Source organism: Hetaerina americana, unplaced genomic scaffold (genome assembly GCF_022747635.1).
Source record: "Hetaerina americana unplaced genomic scaffold, ioHetAmer1.1.p SCAF_13, whole genome shotgun sequence".
Taxonomy (NCBI): Eukaryota; Metazoa; Arthropoda; class Insecta; order Odonata; family Calopterygidae; genus Hetaerina; species Hetaerina americana.
This window is the reverse complement of record NW_027286403.1, coordinates 16370795-16389715: the sequence shown is the minus strand read 5'-3', so window position 1 is coordinate 16389715 and position 18921 is coordinate 16370795. Positions and strand designations below refer to the sequence as shown.

The 18921-nt window shown below is 38.1% G+C and overlaps 1 protein-coding gene across 1 annotated transcript in view; it reads left to right on the top strand.

Annotated features, from left to right (window-relative positions):
- Positions 1-193: 193 nt before the first annotated feature.
- The window catches only part of Nipped-B (Nipped-B cohesin loading factor), a 141319-nt gene continuing 122591 nt past the window's right edge, over positions 194-18921 (top strand). Inside the window, exons 1-3 of the mRNA XM_071583297.1 lie at positions 194-254; positions 905-1019; positions 2376-3164. Coding sequence (XP_071439398.1) covers positions 234-254; positions 905-1019; positions 2376-3164 — 925 coding nt within the window. The 5' untranslated portion in view covers positions 194-233. The remainder of the gene's footprint in view (positions 255-904; positions 1020-2375; positions 3165-18921) is intronic.

Genomic DNA, 18921 nt, shown 5'->3' with positions numbered 1-18921 from the left:
GTGTGAACCAGTGAAACCTCCAATTTTTTCAAGATTCGTCTAGGATCAAAAGTCAATTTAGTGGAGAATCAAGATATTATATCTGATGCCATTAAAAGTTCAATGCATTGCATATTGGTAGTGCTAAATGTCATTACAAGTATTGATCGGGTATTCTAATTGCAGTGGATCCTCCGAGTGATTGCAGTGGATCCTCCGAGTGATATAATTTGACATCTCATTTCCTCTCCCCTATGTTGTTAAAGAAAAATATAGTGAGTAAAAGTGCACTAAACATTTTCATTCAATAATCATGAATATTTAATTTCAATCCGTTCTCTCATAATTAATCATATTATGTTAATTTTAATGGTGTGCTTAACGTTTCTAACCTACCAAAAGCTTGGACTGTTACTCAGCAGAAACCACCTTGCTTAAACATGAGCTCAAAAAAGATTTTATCCAGGTACTGTTTTACTGCATTTGATCATTAAGATTGGGGAATACTTAAACTAGATCGTGCCAATGGTGTTTTCCGTAAAATAATCGCGTTAGCCGCAGTTAATGTGGGATAGTCTGAATCAGTCATTAAGATCGAATAGAAATTCATAGTACTTATAGGTGTGAATATAATTTTTTTTCTAGTAGGAAGCCTAATTCTCATTAAAGAAAAGTTTGTTTGAATGTTTGAATGACGGCTTTTGGAAATAAACAAGCGTTTATAACGGTAACGCAAGATCTTAGTGTTTTAGTTAAATCCTTGACTTTTAAAGCCTTTTGTGCCTTTCCCCCGCCTAATAACCAAAAATGTAACAAAAAGAGGCATCTTTTGCAGTTGAACATATTTGATTCTTTAGGACCGTGTTATAACTTTTTCGTATTTTTTATTTTTTTCATTGTTGGCATCCGTTTTCTATTCCCAAAGCGAACTGAAGGATCATATGACACACCGGAGCTTCTAGTGGAACAGCAGCAAAATATTCCAGAATTGTTGAAAGCAATTCTTCAGAGGAATCCTAATGTTTTCAAGGGACCACAAGGTTAGTATAACTAATTTTATGAACTTCGTCAGACCTTATTCATGGCGTTAACCACATCTTAGGAGCATCTTCATCCTCAGCACGTACTCATAACTAGCACTAATGTCATTTACCTCCCTTCCCTCTAGTGCTTTTATTCTTGTTTGCTCAGTGGTAGCTAATGAAATGAATGTGGTGTCAGGTCTTGATCAAAACTTAATGAAGAGTTATCAGATGTAATTTGGTTAACTTGGCAGAATACGATGCTGAATCTTAATAATGGTGAATGTTTCAAATTAAATTATTTGCAATGGCGATAAAAGCCCAGCCATAAGTATGAACTTTTTAGGAGAAATAGTTACCTAGTGCCAAACGGACTACTAATTGAGAGTTAGTTTCTGTAATGCTACAAACTCGTTAGAGCGGAAAAGTTGACACTAATGAACTAGTTAATTAATCAAAATTTCCAATACCTTAATGAGGATGCGCATTAAGAAATTTGGTAAAAAGCTAACGTTTGAGTGGCTGGTCTGTTAAAGTTGATCATGTGTTCCTCTTTACGGCTCGTATCTTGTTTCGTGGAGGCTGCATGATCTATAAATTTGTAATTTATTTAGCAATTCCGTAGAAACTTATATTTGATGCCGTTTCAAGACGGTCACACCGAAAAACAGTGCTACACGTGTGAATTTCACCACCCACATATGCTTCGGATATTATTATATACCTCAGTGATGTGGGTGTTTTGTGTGCGTGTGTGTGTACATACATACATACATATATATATATATATATGTATGTATGTACACACACACGCAATATATATATATATATATATAAATATATATATATATATATATATATATATATATATATATATATATATATATATATATATATATATATATATATATATATATATATATATATATATATATATATATATATATATATATATATATATATATATATATATAACGTATGTGTGTACACATAGTATGTGTGTACACATATGATATATACAAACAAATCCATATGTATGCACATTTGGTGTGTGCCTCATCAAAGTTTATCTTTTTTGTTTTGCCAAGCCAGTAGTCATCCTAAAGTTACGGACGGCTCAGTATTTGGATTCATTTTGAATGAGACTTCCTGTTGACAACTTTTCCACTCTAAGGTGTGGGTAGAGATCGTGGATGCATTTGGCATCGAGGGGAGGTGATGTGGAGTCGGGGCGTTGTTGCCCCACGCGGTGTCTTTGTCCGACTTGCACTCAGCACTCCCCAACCCGCCGCCACCTCCTCAGTCGTCTCTGGCATTCCCCGCGGGTGGTGCCTACCGCCCAACCACTAACGAGCACCCTGCCCTCCTTTGCAGCGGACTCTCCGAGACAGCCCCATCACCACTGGGCGCGAGTGCAGAACCAGGAGTTCAACCGGGTGCCCGGACACATCCCCCGGCCGCTCCCAGTCTGCCACCCCTTGCCCCTGTGCCACGAGCCAGCCCCGCTCCTGTCACCGCCGCCGCCCCCTTCTCGGGAAATGCTCACCCGCTCCCACGCCGCCCCTCACCGCCGCCTGGAGCTGGAGCACGGCGCGGGCCAGTACGGCCCGCCCGACGCCCAGGATCACATGCACCCGTCGGCTGCGGGTCTGGTAAACGCGGCGCACGGCGCCTTCGCCCCCAGGCTCCCGGACGCGAATGCGATGAGTTTGGTGCCGGGTGGTGGAAGTGTAGTGGGTGGTGTGATCCGGCCTCCGGGTGCGCCCATGGTGGGCGGCTCGTGTGGCGGACGGGTGCCGCTTTCCTCCCCGCCGGAGGAATACGGTCCGCGCGGAAGGTTGGTTGCGCACGAGGCGCGTCGCGTGTCCGTGATAACGGAGCAGCCGAGGATCACTCGCTCCTTGGTGGAAAGTGTAAAGAGTCAAAATGGTGGTGGTGATGTGAGTGGTTATTGTAATAGTCATCAGACGAGCCCCTACAAGCAGGTCTGTGGCGGAAGTGTTGTGAATGATGTGGAAGGTTTGAAACAGGAGTGCAGTGTGGATTATTCAGTGGTGCATGGTGCAAATAGTTCAGTTTCACATGAGGAATTATCCAGAAAAGTGCATAACCGTGGATTAGTAACAAATGTGCCAAGGACGAACACGACTACACACACTTCAGGTGAGTTTCTTGAGCTGGAAAACAGGTCAATAGTGTATGGGTTTATCCTTCTTGTATGGCTTTCTCAAGACATCCCAAACCAAATCACCATCCATATCCGGAATGCTACCATGTTATTGCCTCGCTTTAACACTATTCACCTGGACATTCTTAATGCTTGTTGATTCAATCACCTTGTCAGTGATAATGGGTTTCCTCTGTTTTCTGCTAACATCTCTTAGTGGCCTACTAACCCTATAACACGTATTGTGGTATAGCCACCAGGTCTTTTGTTTAATATAGTTAAAAGATGTAATACTAACCATAGAAATACAATAGTTGCCATGAACTTTGTACTAAACTTCCAAACATGTGTTTTTGTTGTATTCAAATGGTGCATGATGTCATAGTTTCAATACATTTGTTATTCAATGAGATTCACAATGTAGAAAAACATCAGGATATCTATCCTGTTAGCTGATGTATTTTGTTTTGTTTGTTAAATATTGAGAAAAAATTGTCTATTATTTTTTGTTGTTTTGTCAAAATTGTTTTGGTTCCTTATATTTGGGTTTATGTGTTCTGTTATTGTTTTGTTGTTCACAAAATTTGGACAATTTTGAATTAGAAACCTGGAGTGTTTTGGAAGTTTTTTTACTATCATGCTACTACAGATTGTCATAAATAAACTATTACTAACAATAAAATATTTATATTAGGACATTTTTATTTTCGATTATTTTTATTTCGCCATTAGAATATGGGACTGGTAAATTGTGTTCAAGATGAAAACTTCACGGTGGCAGCTGCCGCATTGTTCATGTATGGATTCAAAGTGGCTTGGGCACATTCTATATACTATATTAATTAATATGCCTGCATGTGTATGTGTGTGCAAAAGTTGGACATTATATGTGAATGTGTCTAAGTCACATTAGAAACATATTGAATTTATGGCACAAGTATTTGTCTTAAAATTTCATGCTGATTTAAATATAGATTTGGTGAAAGTCTGGCTATGTGATTAACTGGCCTAATGATATTTACAGGTATGGTTAAGTGTTAAATCAGTTCCTGATCATATTGTAACCATAGACTGGTGTTTTTATATAGATTGTTTTTCTGGAAATGCACAATTTATCCATGAAGGAGCAATGAGGGCATGTTGTAAGCAATATGAATTCAAGTGGTAATGAAGATGCAAATGTGTATATTTTTTGAGGCAGGCTACCTCTCATGCACTTTCTTTACATGTATATTATAGGAAAACTTAGCTTTGCATTAATATGAGCCTTTACTAACACTTCACGGAGTTTGATTACCGTAAGTAACCTTCTGAGATTCTGGTCAATGACCATTTACTGGCATGAAGCCATTGAAGTATGCCTTTTGTTGCTTACTTTTCTGGAGAGTATTATGTCTCTGAAAGAAGTGTCTTACGGTGACCAATCTATGAAATCAGCAAATTTTTAAAATGCTTTTTCTGCTTTCTTAGTCCCACATGTAATCTTAACAAACTTGTAGTCCTTAATGAAATGCATGGAAATTCATTTATGATTTTTACTTAAGCTCTTCGCTAGCGTTGAAGATGTGATGGAAATGAGAATGTTGGGCAGGTGACGTTGGGTAGGCATGTTAAACGGAATGATGGGAACAAATATATGTAGAATTGGATGTGGGTTTATTGTAGTGTAGAGTGAATGCCCAATTGTTTTGTATTAAGTGATGTTTAGAAGTGTAGAAGTCTTTAATCTGTGTGCCCATCGAAACCCTACCTCTACCGGTAGACGTAATAATAATTATATCTACAATGTAGTTTTATCATCAACTCATTTACTGTCATATGCATTCTATTTTGACGAGCATTTTAATACAAATCATAGCTTGTGAAAGTGGTGCTGCTTATCCCATACCTTGCCTCCAATATGCTTGCCTAGCCTTATGTTTCCTGCACGATTAATTTAACTCCTTTTTTTATGTCCACGAACTTCATTTCCCGAGTCATATCTGTCGATAATTTGCGCACGACGGAAATACTTCCATTGCATGTATTTTTTCTTGATAATTTTCTTTTGCTGCTGGAATTCGTTGCGTGAGCTCGCCTTTTCCGTACAGGCAGTTCATTGAATGAAAAGTGTTCGGTGGGAGCTTGAACGGAATCGGATGTTGTTCATTGAAACTCTTGCTGCGTGTGTGCGCGCAGCTCTTTGATTGTCACCTTTCAAAATCTATGAAATGAAAAAAAATAAGGCAAACGTAAGTATCCGGTAATGCAATAATACTTTTGGCAAAACGTAATGATATATTATGATTTATAGCCTTGATTGGAATCACGTAAAACACGCATTGTATTTGTTTCATTAACTCGTTTATAATGTCAAGACGCTCTAGAGTGGCAACCACTGAAGAGAACTACTTATTTGTGGCTCAACATATATCTCGCGTTGTATCGAGCGCACAGGAGCTCGCTTGAAGAAGCGTCAACGCCCTTGAAGACGCTCGCTGTAACGCGAAAATAAATATCGGATCTCATAATGCTCGCTGTGCACAAAAATCGAGCCTCAAATCAATTTTGGTATTAACGACCTACGATGCGGATTATTATGTGACGGTGCAGTAACCTATTAAGAAGTTTGGCTCGTGAACTCACATAAGTTAAAGACGTGTGATGCATATAAATATAACACACATTAATCCTAGTTCGTATTCAGATATGTTAATGTACAATTTAAAGGTTCTTTGAGGTTCTTTTTAATTTTTGAAATTGCGGTGTCGGCTGATTTTTCCCTCAAATTAATTACTACTATTTAAACTTAGGCGAATAGGTGCTGTTCTGCTGATAGTACAACTCTGTATAATTTTCCACATGTTATTATCTTTTCTTGTGGACGACCTGCACCATCGATCCATAATTCTTCTGTTTGTAGTCCTCAACTGCCTTGAGAGCATACTATATATAATGGATTTTGATTTTTGGTGTCAATTTCTATTAAAACTAACCCGAGAAGACCTTACCCTTCCATTGTCGTAATTTGATATAGTGCGCTTAAGACTTTTGTTAGACTTATTTCAAGGTCAAAACAATTGGACAAAATGACGCAGACATGACATCTCGATACAACCTCCCATATGTGTTCGGGTTCCGAACTCCAAATCCCCAGTAATATCATTGCTGACTCAGTATTAAACACACATAGTCCTAGGAACGGTTTTCTTGGTAGCAAAGCTCCACGGGCAACCTCTGTAGGCACAGGTACGGGAACCAATCGGTAGTATATCTTGAAAGTACAGATTTCACTCGCCGGAGGGTTTTATAAGGAGATCTAGCCATAAGTATTGATTTTTTATGTATCTGCCAAAATCGTGGCTAGTATCTTAAATTCAGACTTAACCATGTTCGTGGAACTTAAATGCGCGAGGGAATCGTGAAGATTGAGGAGGCTGGGCCAAGAAGTGGTAGCGATCAGTCTGGAATTAGGGGAGAGGATAAGAAGGCGAAATTGCCAAATACAGTGCATATACTACCTTGATCAAAAAGTTCCCGGAATAACCACCGTGTGGCGCTCCCATCGTTTCGATTTGAGTTCTGTTTTTTTTGTTAAATTGGTACATCTGTTGTTGATATTCCCTTTAAATCTTAGTGTCATAACTTGACATTTGCAAAAGTTACGTAGCCAAGAGTACATCTATCTCTGTGTGTGTTGGCGATTTTTTACAATTTCAGAAATGGATTTAAATTTGCAACAACGAACTTGTATTAAATTTTGCGTAAAAAACGGATTTAGTGGCGCACGGACGTTGGAAATGTTGGAAAAGTGTTTCGGCAACGATTCTCTAAAAAAAACGGTCGTTTACCAGTGGCACGAGCGGTTCAGAAGTGGTCGTGAGTCAATCGAAGATGATGAACGCAGTGGCAGACCATCGACATCGAAAGTCGGTGAAAAAATTGATAAAGTAAAAGAAATGTTGGTCAATAACCGCAAATTAACCATCAGAGAAATAGCGGAGGACTTGAACATTGCCTATGGATCCGCCCAAGACATTGTGGTTAATGATTTGGGTTTCCGTCGTGTAGCAGCAAAGTTGGTGCCAATTTCATGCAAAAAAGAGACCGTGTTGACGTCGCAAAAGACATGATTTGCGAGGCTGAATCCGATCCCACATTCATCAAAAGGATCATTACTGGAGACGAGACGTGGGTTTATGAGTACGACACGCAATCCAGACATCAGGCAAGTGAATGGCGTTCACCAAATGAGCCGAGACCAAAAAACCACGTCGTTTTCAGTCAAAAAAGAAGGCAATGCTGACGGTTTTCATGGATTACAACGGTGTAGTGCATCATGAATTTTTGCCAGAAGGCCAGACAGTAAACAAAGAGTATTATTTGGGCGTTATGAGACGTTTGCGTGAAGCAATTCGCCGAAAGAGACCAGAAATGTGGGCAGAAAACTCGTGGATTTTGCACCATGATAACGCACCGTCGCACAGTGCTATCATTATTCGTAATTTTTTGACGAAAAATGCAACAAATACCATCCAACAGCCACCGAATTCACCTGATTTGGCTCCCTGTGACTTCTTTCTGTTCAATCGAGTTAAAAAACCATTACGGGGAACGCGTTTTAGCAGCCGAGAGGAAGTAATGGAAAAATCGCAGGAAGCACTGATGGACATACCGAAAACCGACCGTAACTTTTGCAAATGTCAAGTTATGACACTAAGATTTAAAGGGAATATCAACAACAGATGTACCAATTTAACAAAAAAACAGAACTCAAATCGGAACGATGGGAGCGCCACACGGTGGTTATTCCGGGAACTTTTTGATCAAGGTAGTATAGGGCTTTCCTTCATTTTCAGATATCCTCCTTTCAGTTCTCATTGTGGGATACGTAAAAAGCAACCCCCAACCCTTGTCGTTTTTAACTATAGGCGCTTACGTTAAATATATCAAACAACTTATCAAAAACTCACTTAGGTTTGACGAATGTGTTTTTCAATGCGATTATCTATTAATCACTTCAGATACATACGTTGATAAAATGATACTAACACAAATGACTTGTTTTTTGCGGTATTAGTAAACATAGGGTGTAATGATACAAACATTTCGTAACTCATTCAACAAGTGGATATATGCTTTAAGTAGTCCGAAGCGGCAGTTAGTAAGCAGTTACAATACTTGTATGTGATCTTTAGTACTCAATGGAAGGCAAATTCTTTTTAAACAATTGGAATTATGCAGACCAATAAAACGTTAAAACGAATTTATTTAACGCTGCAGTTCTGTATATATATTCACCCACACATACATGTGTGTGTTTGTTTATATATACATTCAAACACGAAAATCAACCGAATGGCCAACAAATAGTCGTTCAGATGGATAAAGATATAAGGAATTGGAATACGTAAAAGTTTATCCAACCAAGTGCCCCGATTCTTTGCCCTGGAGATGGTGTTCGGGAGCTGTTTCGGGAGGACGCAAGAGGAAAGGATAGTAAGGAAATCAGTCATACAATGTCATACAGGATTGAAACATGAGTTTCGAGGCACGCATTACCCGGGAAATAGAAAGATCCGTGGATCAAGTTCAGGTCAAGGAAATATTTTTGCGCTTGTGATCTGCTCGATTCCGCCGTCCCCACCTCTCCTGTGTTTGTCTTTTATGTATTCATATCCCTTTTCGTTATGCATATCTATATCCATGCCAATGAATATATATATATACATATATATATATATATATATATATATATATATATATATATATATATATATATATATACATATATATATATATATATATATATATATATATATATATATATATATATATATATATATATATATACACACACACACGTGTAATTTATGTATGTATACATATGTACAATGTATGTGTACTATTTTTTCATATATCGTGGGCCCCATCGGAGCCTAAGCCTGAAATTTGAATTCGGAAGTTATCTACAAAAGTTTATTGCTGTAAGATTTATATAACTTGCTCCAAGCTAAGGTTTCTCATTCGCGTACCCTTAAAAGTAATGTTTGTTGACATTTGCTTATTTGGGCGGGCGGTGACTATGTTTTGTGCATTGAGCATGAGTAGAGTCGCAAAAATTTGTTTTTTTTTCAGTACCCCTGTCCTAATCGACTCCCTACCACCTCTGTTTACTTATTGAGGATGAGCAGCTCTTCCAAATGTGTTAGATTTTTTCCCATCGTTGCCAGCTCGGCGAGTGTCCGTGCCGGTTAGTGCTTTTTGAAAAGCTACCGTGAATTTTCTGTTACAGGTTTCGGCTGGGTTAGGTACTATATAACAGACATTAAAATTATAACTCCAGAAGGGATAGTTGCTTGAAGAAACAATTTTGCGTACTTTCGTTAACCATTGGTCCTAAATAAATAATGTGAACACCCCTTTATAGTGTGAACTCATAACTGAAGCGATATAAGGGCAATTTGATGTAAGGTTATTTTATTTATTTCATTACTTTATAATTGCAGCTTCTTGCTATTTACGCAGATAATAAGCACTGGTTTCTGAGATACAGGTGAGTTATCACTGCTCAGGGCCTGGAGATTCAGGAAGAGTTTTGACAAAGTTGAATGCAATATTTGACGTAAAACCTGCGTCAGTCAACATTATGATATAGTAATTTGTAAGTTCTGACGAAAACTTGAGCGTAGCGAAAATATCAAATCATGAGAAAGTTTCCAATGTATTGTTTTATTTCGTAATAAAGTTAATCAAATAAGTGAGGCATCATTCCATTTCCATTTAAGTTGTCAAATTAGCTGTTTACTAGTGATGTTGGGGTTGTGACTTAAGATGGTTAATTAAATTAAAAAAATTATAAACAAAAATATTTAACCGGTTAACTAAACCTTGGGGTAGAAGTTCTACATGCATTGCAAGAAAGGTCCCATTGGAAGGGAATTCAAGGAACTTTCAGTAGCAAAATTCGTTGGATTTCGCATGTATATTTTTACAACTGCTAATTTGTATTCATGATTACCATAGCTGAAAAATAAACGAAACCAAACGGTTTTGTAAATTGCATTATCAGCTTTGTTTTTCTTGGTCAAAGGTGACTGGTTGGGGATAACTTTTCAGATACAATTTTAGGATCGGTGATCCGATGGTGTTAGTAGAGAACGCTAGTTTGATAACTAGATCATTTAAGAGATCATAATTGTAACTCCAGACAATGGAACATTTGCGAAACATTTTCATGTTTACTCTGTACATTGCCATCTCTTGCATCTAATTTTCAATTGCCTAACGCGGCAAAATTAGTCGGGAGAAAGTTGATAGAAGATGGTAAATAATTCAATGGGTAGAAATGTTTCGCGACAGTTGACTAATACTCTTCCTGAAAGAATGGTTACTATGAGTAAATTTTGGAAAAGACGAGACTAATATTTTTTGCCCTTCACACGCTTGAATTATTCCATTTGGCCAGAATAACGAGGATGGTTTGATACGTTGGCGCAAACGAGATAAGTGCTTAATTTTTCGAGAAAATCTATTTTCATCATTCAACATAACATCCGTTTTAGCCATATACATTTTGTACACCGCTGCTCTAGTGTGTTGAACCCTTCCGAATAATGCAGTTGGTCCAACTCTGCAAAGTAGGAATTTATTACAGCAATAGTCTCCTCCTTTGAAGAAAATCTCCTTCCCTCCAGCCATTTATTCGTATTGGAAAACAAGTAGTAGTCGGAAGTAGCCAAATCTGGAGAATAGTGGTGATAGGGAACAAGTTATAATTATAGCTTCATCGAGTTTGCAGCTGCAGGGGAGCGAGCTGATATATTGGAAAATCCATTGTAGGGGGAACCCGCCCACGACGGAAAAACTGATATGGGGAATCGCTACGAAGAGATAATGCACGACAGCGACACAATTATCCCAAAACTGTTTCCGGCTTAGGACGCATTTCAGCTGACCCTTGCTGCCATTTGATGCTTGACTGACTTGGCATTTAGGCTGCTGCCTAGACAGTTAAATGCTACTGAATAGAGAAAAGCACATTTCAGCAGCCATTGAAGGAGGATGATTCTCTACCCACACGAGTAAAATGAAAGGCTAATAGTGCAGTGCAAGCAACATAATTTCACATCATAAAGCTCTAAAGTCAGGGTATGGCATTATTGTGTAATCCATGCCAATTCCGATTAAATGGGCAGAGTGAGCAATTTTTGATGATTCGTTAACAAAACTGTGCTTAGACGTCGTGTAGCATTTGAACTTTTTAACCTATTTTTCCTTATTGAGTATTGAAATAGATTTTAAGTGCAGAAGTCATGGAAATTATGTAACAATCGTGCTCAAGGATAGCTTTACTTAATGCATCTCAATTTTATGTCAACATTCAGAAAAAAATGTTTTCCATGGATCAAATGGTAATTAAGATGCCAAGCGCAATGCAACGTGGCAATTAATTACGCATTCAGCAAGATATCAAGCGGAATATTTATAGAGCCATGTAAGAATAAGACTTCACTCTTCTAGGGTTATTACGGATATATTTATTCACATTTGAGCTTTCAAAATAAATTTTCACCAAGAATTTATCTAATCGGAAATGTTTCGGGGAATCTAGTCTATCTTAGAAGAACCCAAATAGCAGTGAAATATTTAATCACTTGTTGTTTGTATCCATCCAAGCAATATATTTATAAACTGAAAAATAATTCAATTTACTTGATAAATAAAATTTGCTAATTATGGATAGTTGCAAAATAATACTTTTAATCAACATATAAAGTTATACTACGAATAATAAGGGCGTCCCCCATCCTGCCGTAGTGAGTAGTGAAACAACACCTTCACAAGTAACTGGCTGGGCACTTTAATGTTATAATTCTAGAGCTTAAAATCGTAGTGGAAAATGTGAATTCATTTCAACGAGCCTGGCTATGGTGAAAATATTTGAGTGACCCGTCTTGCCTGAGCGTCTTTCTCAATACTGTGAAACTGTGGGCGTACTACCTTGATCAAAAAGTTCCCGGAATAACCACCGTGTGGCGCTCCCATCGTTCCGATTTGAGTTCTGTTTTTTTGTTAAATTGGTACATCTGTTGTTGATATTCCCTTTAAATCTTAGTGTCATAACTTGACATTTGCAAAAGTTACGTAGCCAAGAGTACATCTATCTCTGTGTGTGTTGGCGATTTTTTACAATTGCAGAAATGGATTTAAATTTGCAACAACGAACTTGTATTAAATTTTGCGTAAAAAACGGATTTAGTGGCGCACGGACGTTGGAAATGTTGGAAAAGTGTTTCGGCAACGATTCTCTAAAAAAACGGTCGTTTACCAGTGGCACGAGCGGTTCAGAAGTGGTCGTGAGTCAATCGAAGATGATGAACGCAGTGGCAGACCATCGACATCGAAAGTCGGTGAAAAAATTGATAAAGTAAAAGAAATGTTGGTCAATAACCGCAAATTAACCATCAGAGAAATAGCGGAGGACTTGAACATTGCCTATGGATCCGCCCAAGACATTGTGGTTAATGATTTGGGTTTCCGTCGTGTAGCAGCAAAGTTGGTGCCAAAAGACCTCAATTTCATGCAAAAAAGTGACCGTGTTGACGTCGCAAAAGACATGATTTGCGAGGCTGAATCCGATCCCACATTCATCAAAAGGATCATTACTGGAGACGAGACGTGGGTTTATGAGTACGACACGCAATCCAGACATCAGGCAAGTGAATGGCGTTCACCAAATGAGCCGAGACCAAAAAAACCACGTCGTTTTCAGTCAAAAAAGAAGGCAATGCTGACGGTTTTCATGGATTACAACGGTGTAGTGCATCATGAATTTTTGCCAGAAGGCCAGACAGTAAACAAAGAGTATTATTTGGGCGTTATGAGACGTTTGCGTGAAGCAATTCGCCGAAAGATACCAGAAATGTGGGCAGAAAACTCGTGGATTTTGCACCATGATAACGCACCGTCGCACAGTGCTATCATTATTCGTAATTTTTTGACGAAAAATGCAACAAATACCATCCAACAGCCACCGAATTCACCTGATTTGGCTCCCTGTGACTTCTTTCTGTTCAATCGAGTTAAAAAACCATTACGGGGAACGCGTTTTAGCAGCCGAGAGGAAGTAATGGAAAAATCGCAGGAAGCACTGATGGACATACCGAAAACCGAATATAAAAAATGTTTCGAGGATTGGATCAAGCGCTGGCATAAGTGTGTTGCAGTCGATGGGGATTACTTTGAAGGGGACAATATAGATTTAGATGAATAAACTTGTATTTTTAATTTTCTGAATAAATTCCGGGAAATTTTTGATCAAGGTAGTATGTAATAGGGCGCCTTTGGTGTTGTGTTTGCTGCCCTGCAGTTTAAGTTTTCAAAACATCGTGATATTTAGTTTATCTTTGCAACATATCTACTCTGATTCATTCAACACTCCAAAAATTCTCTCATTCCACCTTCAGTCCACTAACTTTTTACCCTCCGCCTGTTATTTCGAAATACTTTACGAAATAATATAGCGCCCTCAAAAAGATGATGCGTCGGAGACACAATAACTCTATTCCTGATTCCGTGATACCATTTTGCGAGACGAAAAGAGTCAAACCTGATCCTCCAATTTTTCATTCCTCCTTTGCTGTGTTCAACTTTTTTCTGTGCTGCTTACTGCTCTGCTGTTGAGTAAGGCGAATGAAATTAAATTTTAAATTTTTAATGCGTAGGATTAACTTATTAGAAGCTTCGAATATCCAGTCTTATTGATTACTTTCCCATTATAATATTACTCTTATCTACGGAATAATTACTAATTTACCGTCGGCATTAGTGTGTTTGATTATCGCCTTTTTCCTGGATGTTTTTTCTGCATGTTAATTTTTCCCTATTTGAATGCATTTTTTAAAAGTAATTACATATCGAGTAGGAAAATTATTGCCTCTTTTTTGCCTTTGGAAAAAAATATTTTTCTTCAGAAATGCATTGGAAGCCTCCACCCCCTACCTTTAAAGTGGCCAAGCTCAAATGCCTCGGTAGCCATTTTCATAAATTTCTTCAGTGCTGAAAACGGATTATCTAGCATTTTGAACAAGGTCCACATTCCACCCCTCCGATGATGTACGAGAAGAAATACGTTGGATGACACATTGTTTACTATTTTATGTCGAAAAAATACGTCGTTCATAAGGCACTTCCTGAAATCTAACTCAGATTAAACACCTGGCAGATTGGTAGCAAATCCACGTCGTTTGGTTTTGCGTACTAGTCTTTATTTCCCCGCTGAAGTCGTGTTGAAAATGGTCTAATCCAGATCGATGACCGGCGCCTACATAGTGACCTTCAACTTTTAGTTGATAATTTATAATTCGCTATCCCTCGTAAAACTTGTGAAGTCTTGCCGACATAGGGATGTTTTACAGGCGTCAATAGCTTTTGTTGGCCAGAGTATAGTTTTTGTCGGGAAAACACATATCTACCTCTGCTCAATGTTTCGTAAATAAAAACCTATCCAGGATTATGTTTTTGGGGACGAAGGCATAAGGTCGGTGTTTCAGAAAATGTTATACGGCATACTTACGTCGTATAAGCATTTTCTGAGTCTTTCTTATTTTCCTGGATTGCTTTAATACGTTGCTAAGCATCCGCGTGAAGACAGGAAGAACCCTCAGCGCTTTATTTGTCGTTTCAAATTTTGACCAAATTCCATAAGACCATTCCATAATTGGGTTCGTGTTAATATCAACAAAATATTTTCCCTTCGATTTAAATGAACAGGCGCCTCATTCCATGTAAAATCAGTTTACATTAATTAATCCGAGAAGAATGGCGATTAATTCAACAACATTTTCCTGGTGTTGTAGTAGTGTCATGATTTCGTTGCTTGCTGTACCATAGAATTGGCTAAAGAGAGGTTCACCCGATTGCGAAGAAACCGTGGGAGTGGCGATGTCGGTCGCTGTACGTCTGATACATTCACGTTTTGAATTTAATGGGGAAAGATTGACATTGTGAATATTGAATCGTTCCGGAAATCCCTCCGTCGATGCCATTTAACGTGAGAATCGAGATTTAGATATTTAATTTATTGAAGACTTTTTCGTTTGGAAATAGCATATTTTTAGTAATGTTTCTATGGAGTTAAATTTATCTTTGCTTTCAATTAAATGGTTAGTCAAGAGATTTATACGTGAGAATAATGTCCAGCCGTGGATAGGTTCGCTGTGAATGTAAACAATTAGATAATACCATAAGCGTTTTCGTTTATTTCACATCATGCTCTTCCCCTGCCTCAGGTTGAACATTTTTGGTTTAACGTAACAATAAGCACAACAACTGAGAAAAACACGTAAAAATGAATGAAATTGTGATGTTTTTGAAAAAAAAATTCTATGGTATTCTTCGGAAATTAATGCCACGGATAATAAATGTCGGAATCCGCGAGTGATGTTATATTTATCTTTGCCTTCAGCTCAAGGTCTTTAATGGAATTCAGTATCTATGCTGGGCGCAGTATTTGAATAATTTGGTAATTTTATGTGTGTGTGTGTTATACTATTTTTTGAAAACAATGCTGAGATGAGATTTGCCCAGGATTTTCGGAAGTAGTCGAATTTGGACTATTTCCTACGAGATCTTCTTCAGTAAAACGGTGCCATATTATGCAAAAGCACATCTCCCCCTTGAGGAAGGTGGTTTGGCCCCCGCAAAATCGAAATACGTGTGATTTTCATTTGTGTGCTGTTGTGTGTTTTTGTTCGTTAGCGCTCTCTCGCTTCTCCGTTAAATTATTATTCCGATCCGTGTGGCGATATGTCACCATGAATGAGACATGGGTCCGCCACTACACACCAGAAACGAAACAGCAGTCGAAGCAGTGGGTAGAAGGCCGTGGTTCAGCGCCAAAGAAGCGAACTCGATCGCATCTACCGGAAAGGTCATGGCCAGTGTGTGTTTTGGGATACGAAAGGAATCCTGTTAATTGATTGCCTTGAAAAAGGTAGAACAATTACCGGCGAATATTACTCAAACCTTCTTGACCAGGTGGATGGTAAAATTCGCGAGCGGCTTGAAGAAGAAAAAAATCATCTTTCTCCAGAACAACGCACTAGCTCACAAAGGTGCGTTGTCGATGGGAAAACTACGGGATTCAGGGTGCGATTTGCTCGGCCATCCCCCCCGAATTCTCCTGAATTCGCACCCTCAGACTTCCATCTATTCTCAAAGTTGAAGAAATTTGTTTCCGGGAAACGCTTCGCGTCCAATGAAGAAGGTGAAAGGGCCGTAGATGGATATTTTCACAGCCTTTTAAACTCGCACATTCGGGAAGGAATACTGATATTGGAGAAACGCTGGACCAAGTGTGTTGAAACGAAGGGAGATTATATATTTATATATGTATGTATGTATATATATATATGTATATGTATGTATATGTATGTATATGTATGTATATGTATGTATATATAAATATATATACGCACACACCTGTATATGAATGCATATAATTAAATGTACAGGCATACACAAACATACATTTCCAAATGCACACGAATGTTTATAGATTCTTTCGTAAAAATACAATAGAAAGAAATATTATGGTGGTCCAAGCTACATTTATTTGGCGTAAGATGAGTAACTAATATTAATAAGTAAGTAGGTTACTTCTTGCACTCTGTCGAAGGTGGCCAGGAACTCCGAAATATTAGTCTTCAGTGAATATATATACGATTAAACTTAATCAGCAATCATATTAATCTGCATTTTTACGCTAGTATCTGAAAATGTGCGTATGCAGTTATATATATATAAATATATATATATATATATATATATATATATATATATATATATATATATATACATTTATATATACAGGCCATATATATATATACATACACATACACACACGCCGATATATATATATTTATTTTTATATGTATATATTCGCGTGTGTTCTGTCCATGACGGCTTCTTGTTTCGTTTCCGTGGGCCCCGTTTTAGTTTAAATCGTTATCCGTTTCGCGTCGTCGCATTTCCGCCTCTTCCCTTCCTTGAGATATAAGATTATATTTTAAGCTCTCCTTATGACAGCTTACCAATGACATCCTTGCTCATTGGCCGAAGCTACATTTTAATGGGTAGTTGACCAAATGCTGCGCTTAATATGATTGAATGGGGTTTCCCTAAATAAAGTCTTTGAATATGGAGAAATAATTCTCGCCATTTTCTGGGAACGGGTGACAGTTAAAGGAGCACCCGAGTCCCTTAGTCTTTCTTCTTTGATATTAGTGACAACCATTCCATTTGTTTGGCATGAGGAAAGAGAACCTACGGGCATGGTTATTCTATTGAGATAATCTGTCAGCTAAGGATAGATTTCCGAGAGTAAGCATAAATCAAGCGTGAAATATATGCTTAGTTGTCCTAAACTCATTTAGTTTTAGCCAGCGGGTAGGGCTCCATTTCACAAGTTTTACGTATGCAAAATGCGGTGCAAATGAGCGAATATATCCGGGCCTTCTTCGTGTCGCAAAGAGCTTTTCGGAACATCGGGTCTAGGAAGTTGGGAAATGAGATTTTATGAGAATTTCTGGTGTCTGGTCGCCCAAGACTTAGCTGTTTTACTCTATCCGGTGGCCCATGTGGCTCGTATAATCCTCATGACATTGGATAAATCGATGTTCCATACCTTATTATATCCATAAGTTCACGTTGAGGACAACGATTTGCCGGAAGTTTGCTATTTCAACGATTTTCTGAGAGAGGAAATGTGCTAAAACATTAATTTCCTCTAACAATTCTTTTATTTCATTTTATTTTAAAAAATCGTTTCTTCGAAAGAAGCCAAATGGGAAAATTTTTCTCTTCCTTCGCTGTTGATTATAAGAATTTGAAGTTTTCTGACGAAAATATGCTACCATTTTCATCCGTCTCAATATTTCCACCGAACTATCTCTCATAAAAAATAATTAATTTCAAACTCCGAAGAACGGAAAAAACAATGTATACGTACCTGATTACATCTAAATGAAAGCCATGAAACGCCTTAATGGCATGTGTCGTAATCAACGGAACGTGAGGTTTAGACTAGGGGATAGAGCCGAGCATGTTATCAGTGCATGAAATCTTATAGCTCGAATTTTAAGTAAAAAGTCTGCTTGAGTTTAACCGTCAAAGAGTTTAGTGAATGTTTAGCAGAACCGAGGGCTGAATGGATGCATGCCTCCGTGGCGAGAAATCGTGGGTTTCTGCCAGCATTCCGCTTGTACGTTTTTTTATTGGAAAACCGGTTGCAACGCTTTGCCCGAACACTTTGATACTTGTCAACCTTGCCTTCTAAGTCCATTCATTCGGTATTCTTAAGATAGTAGCCGCTTGAGTTGAAACTCTTGGAGGAAGATTTAAAACTTAAACCGCACACCAAGCGGGTAATAAGTACTGCATATAGTTCTACTCTGTTTCGAAAACCTAACTTACGCATGTGTAAATGCTAGTTGTAAACGATGGTGAAAACTGAAGGGTCGTTAAAAATTTCAGTTTGTTGATAGTAGTTGTTACCAGCCACACGCGTTCAGATGCTCATTAAAGGCATTTAGTCTAATTTTTAAAGCAAATTATGCATGCATAAATATACTTTTATGACCAAGTGTCGTAAAAGTCAAAAGTATTTTTCTAGGCATAAAGCTATTTTTTTTAGCAATTGTCCTCCTAAGAAAAATATCCTGCGTAGTGATTGTGTCAATATTTTAGAGCGTCATGCTTTTATGTGTCTTG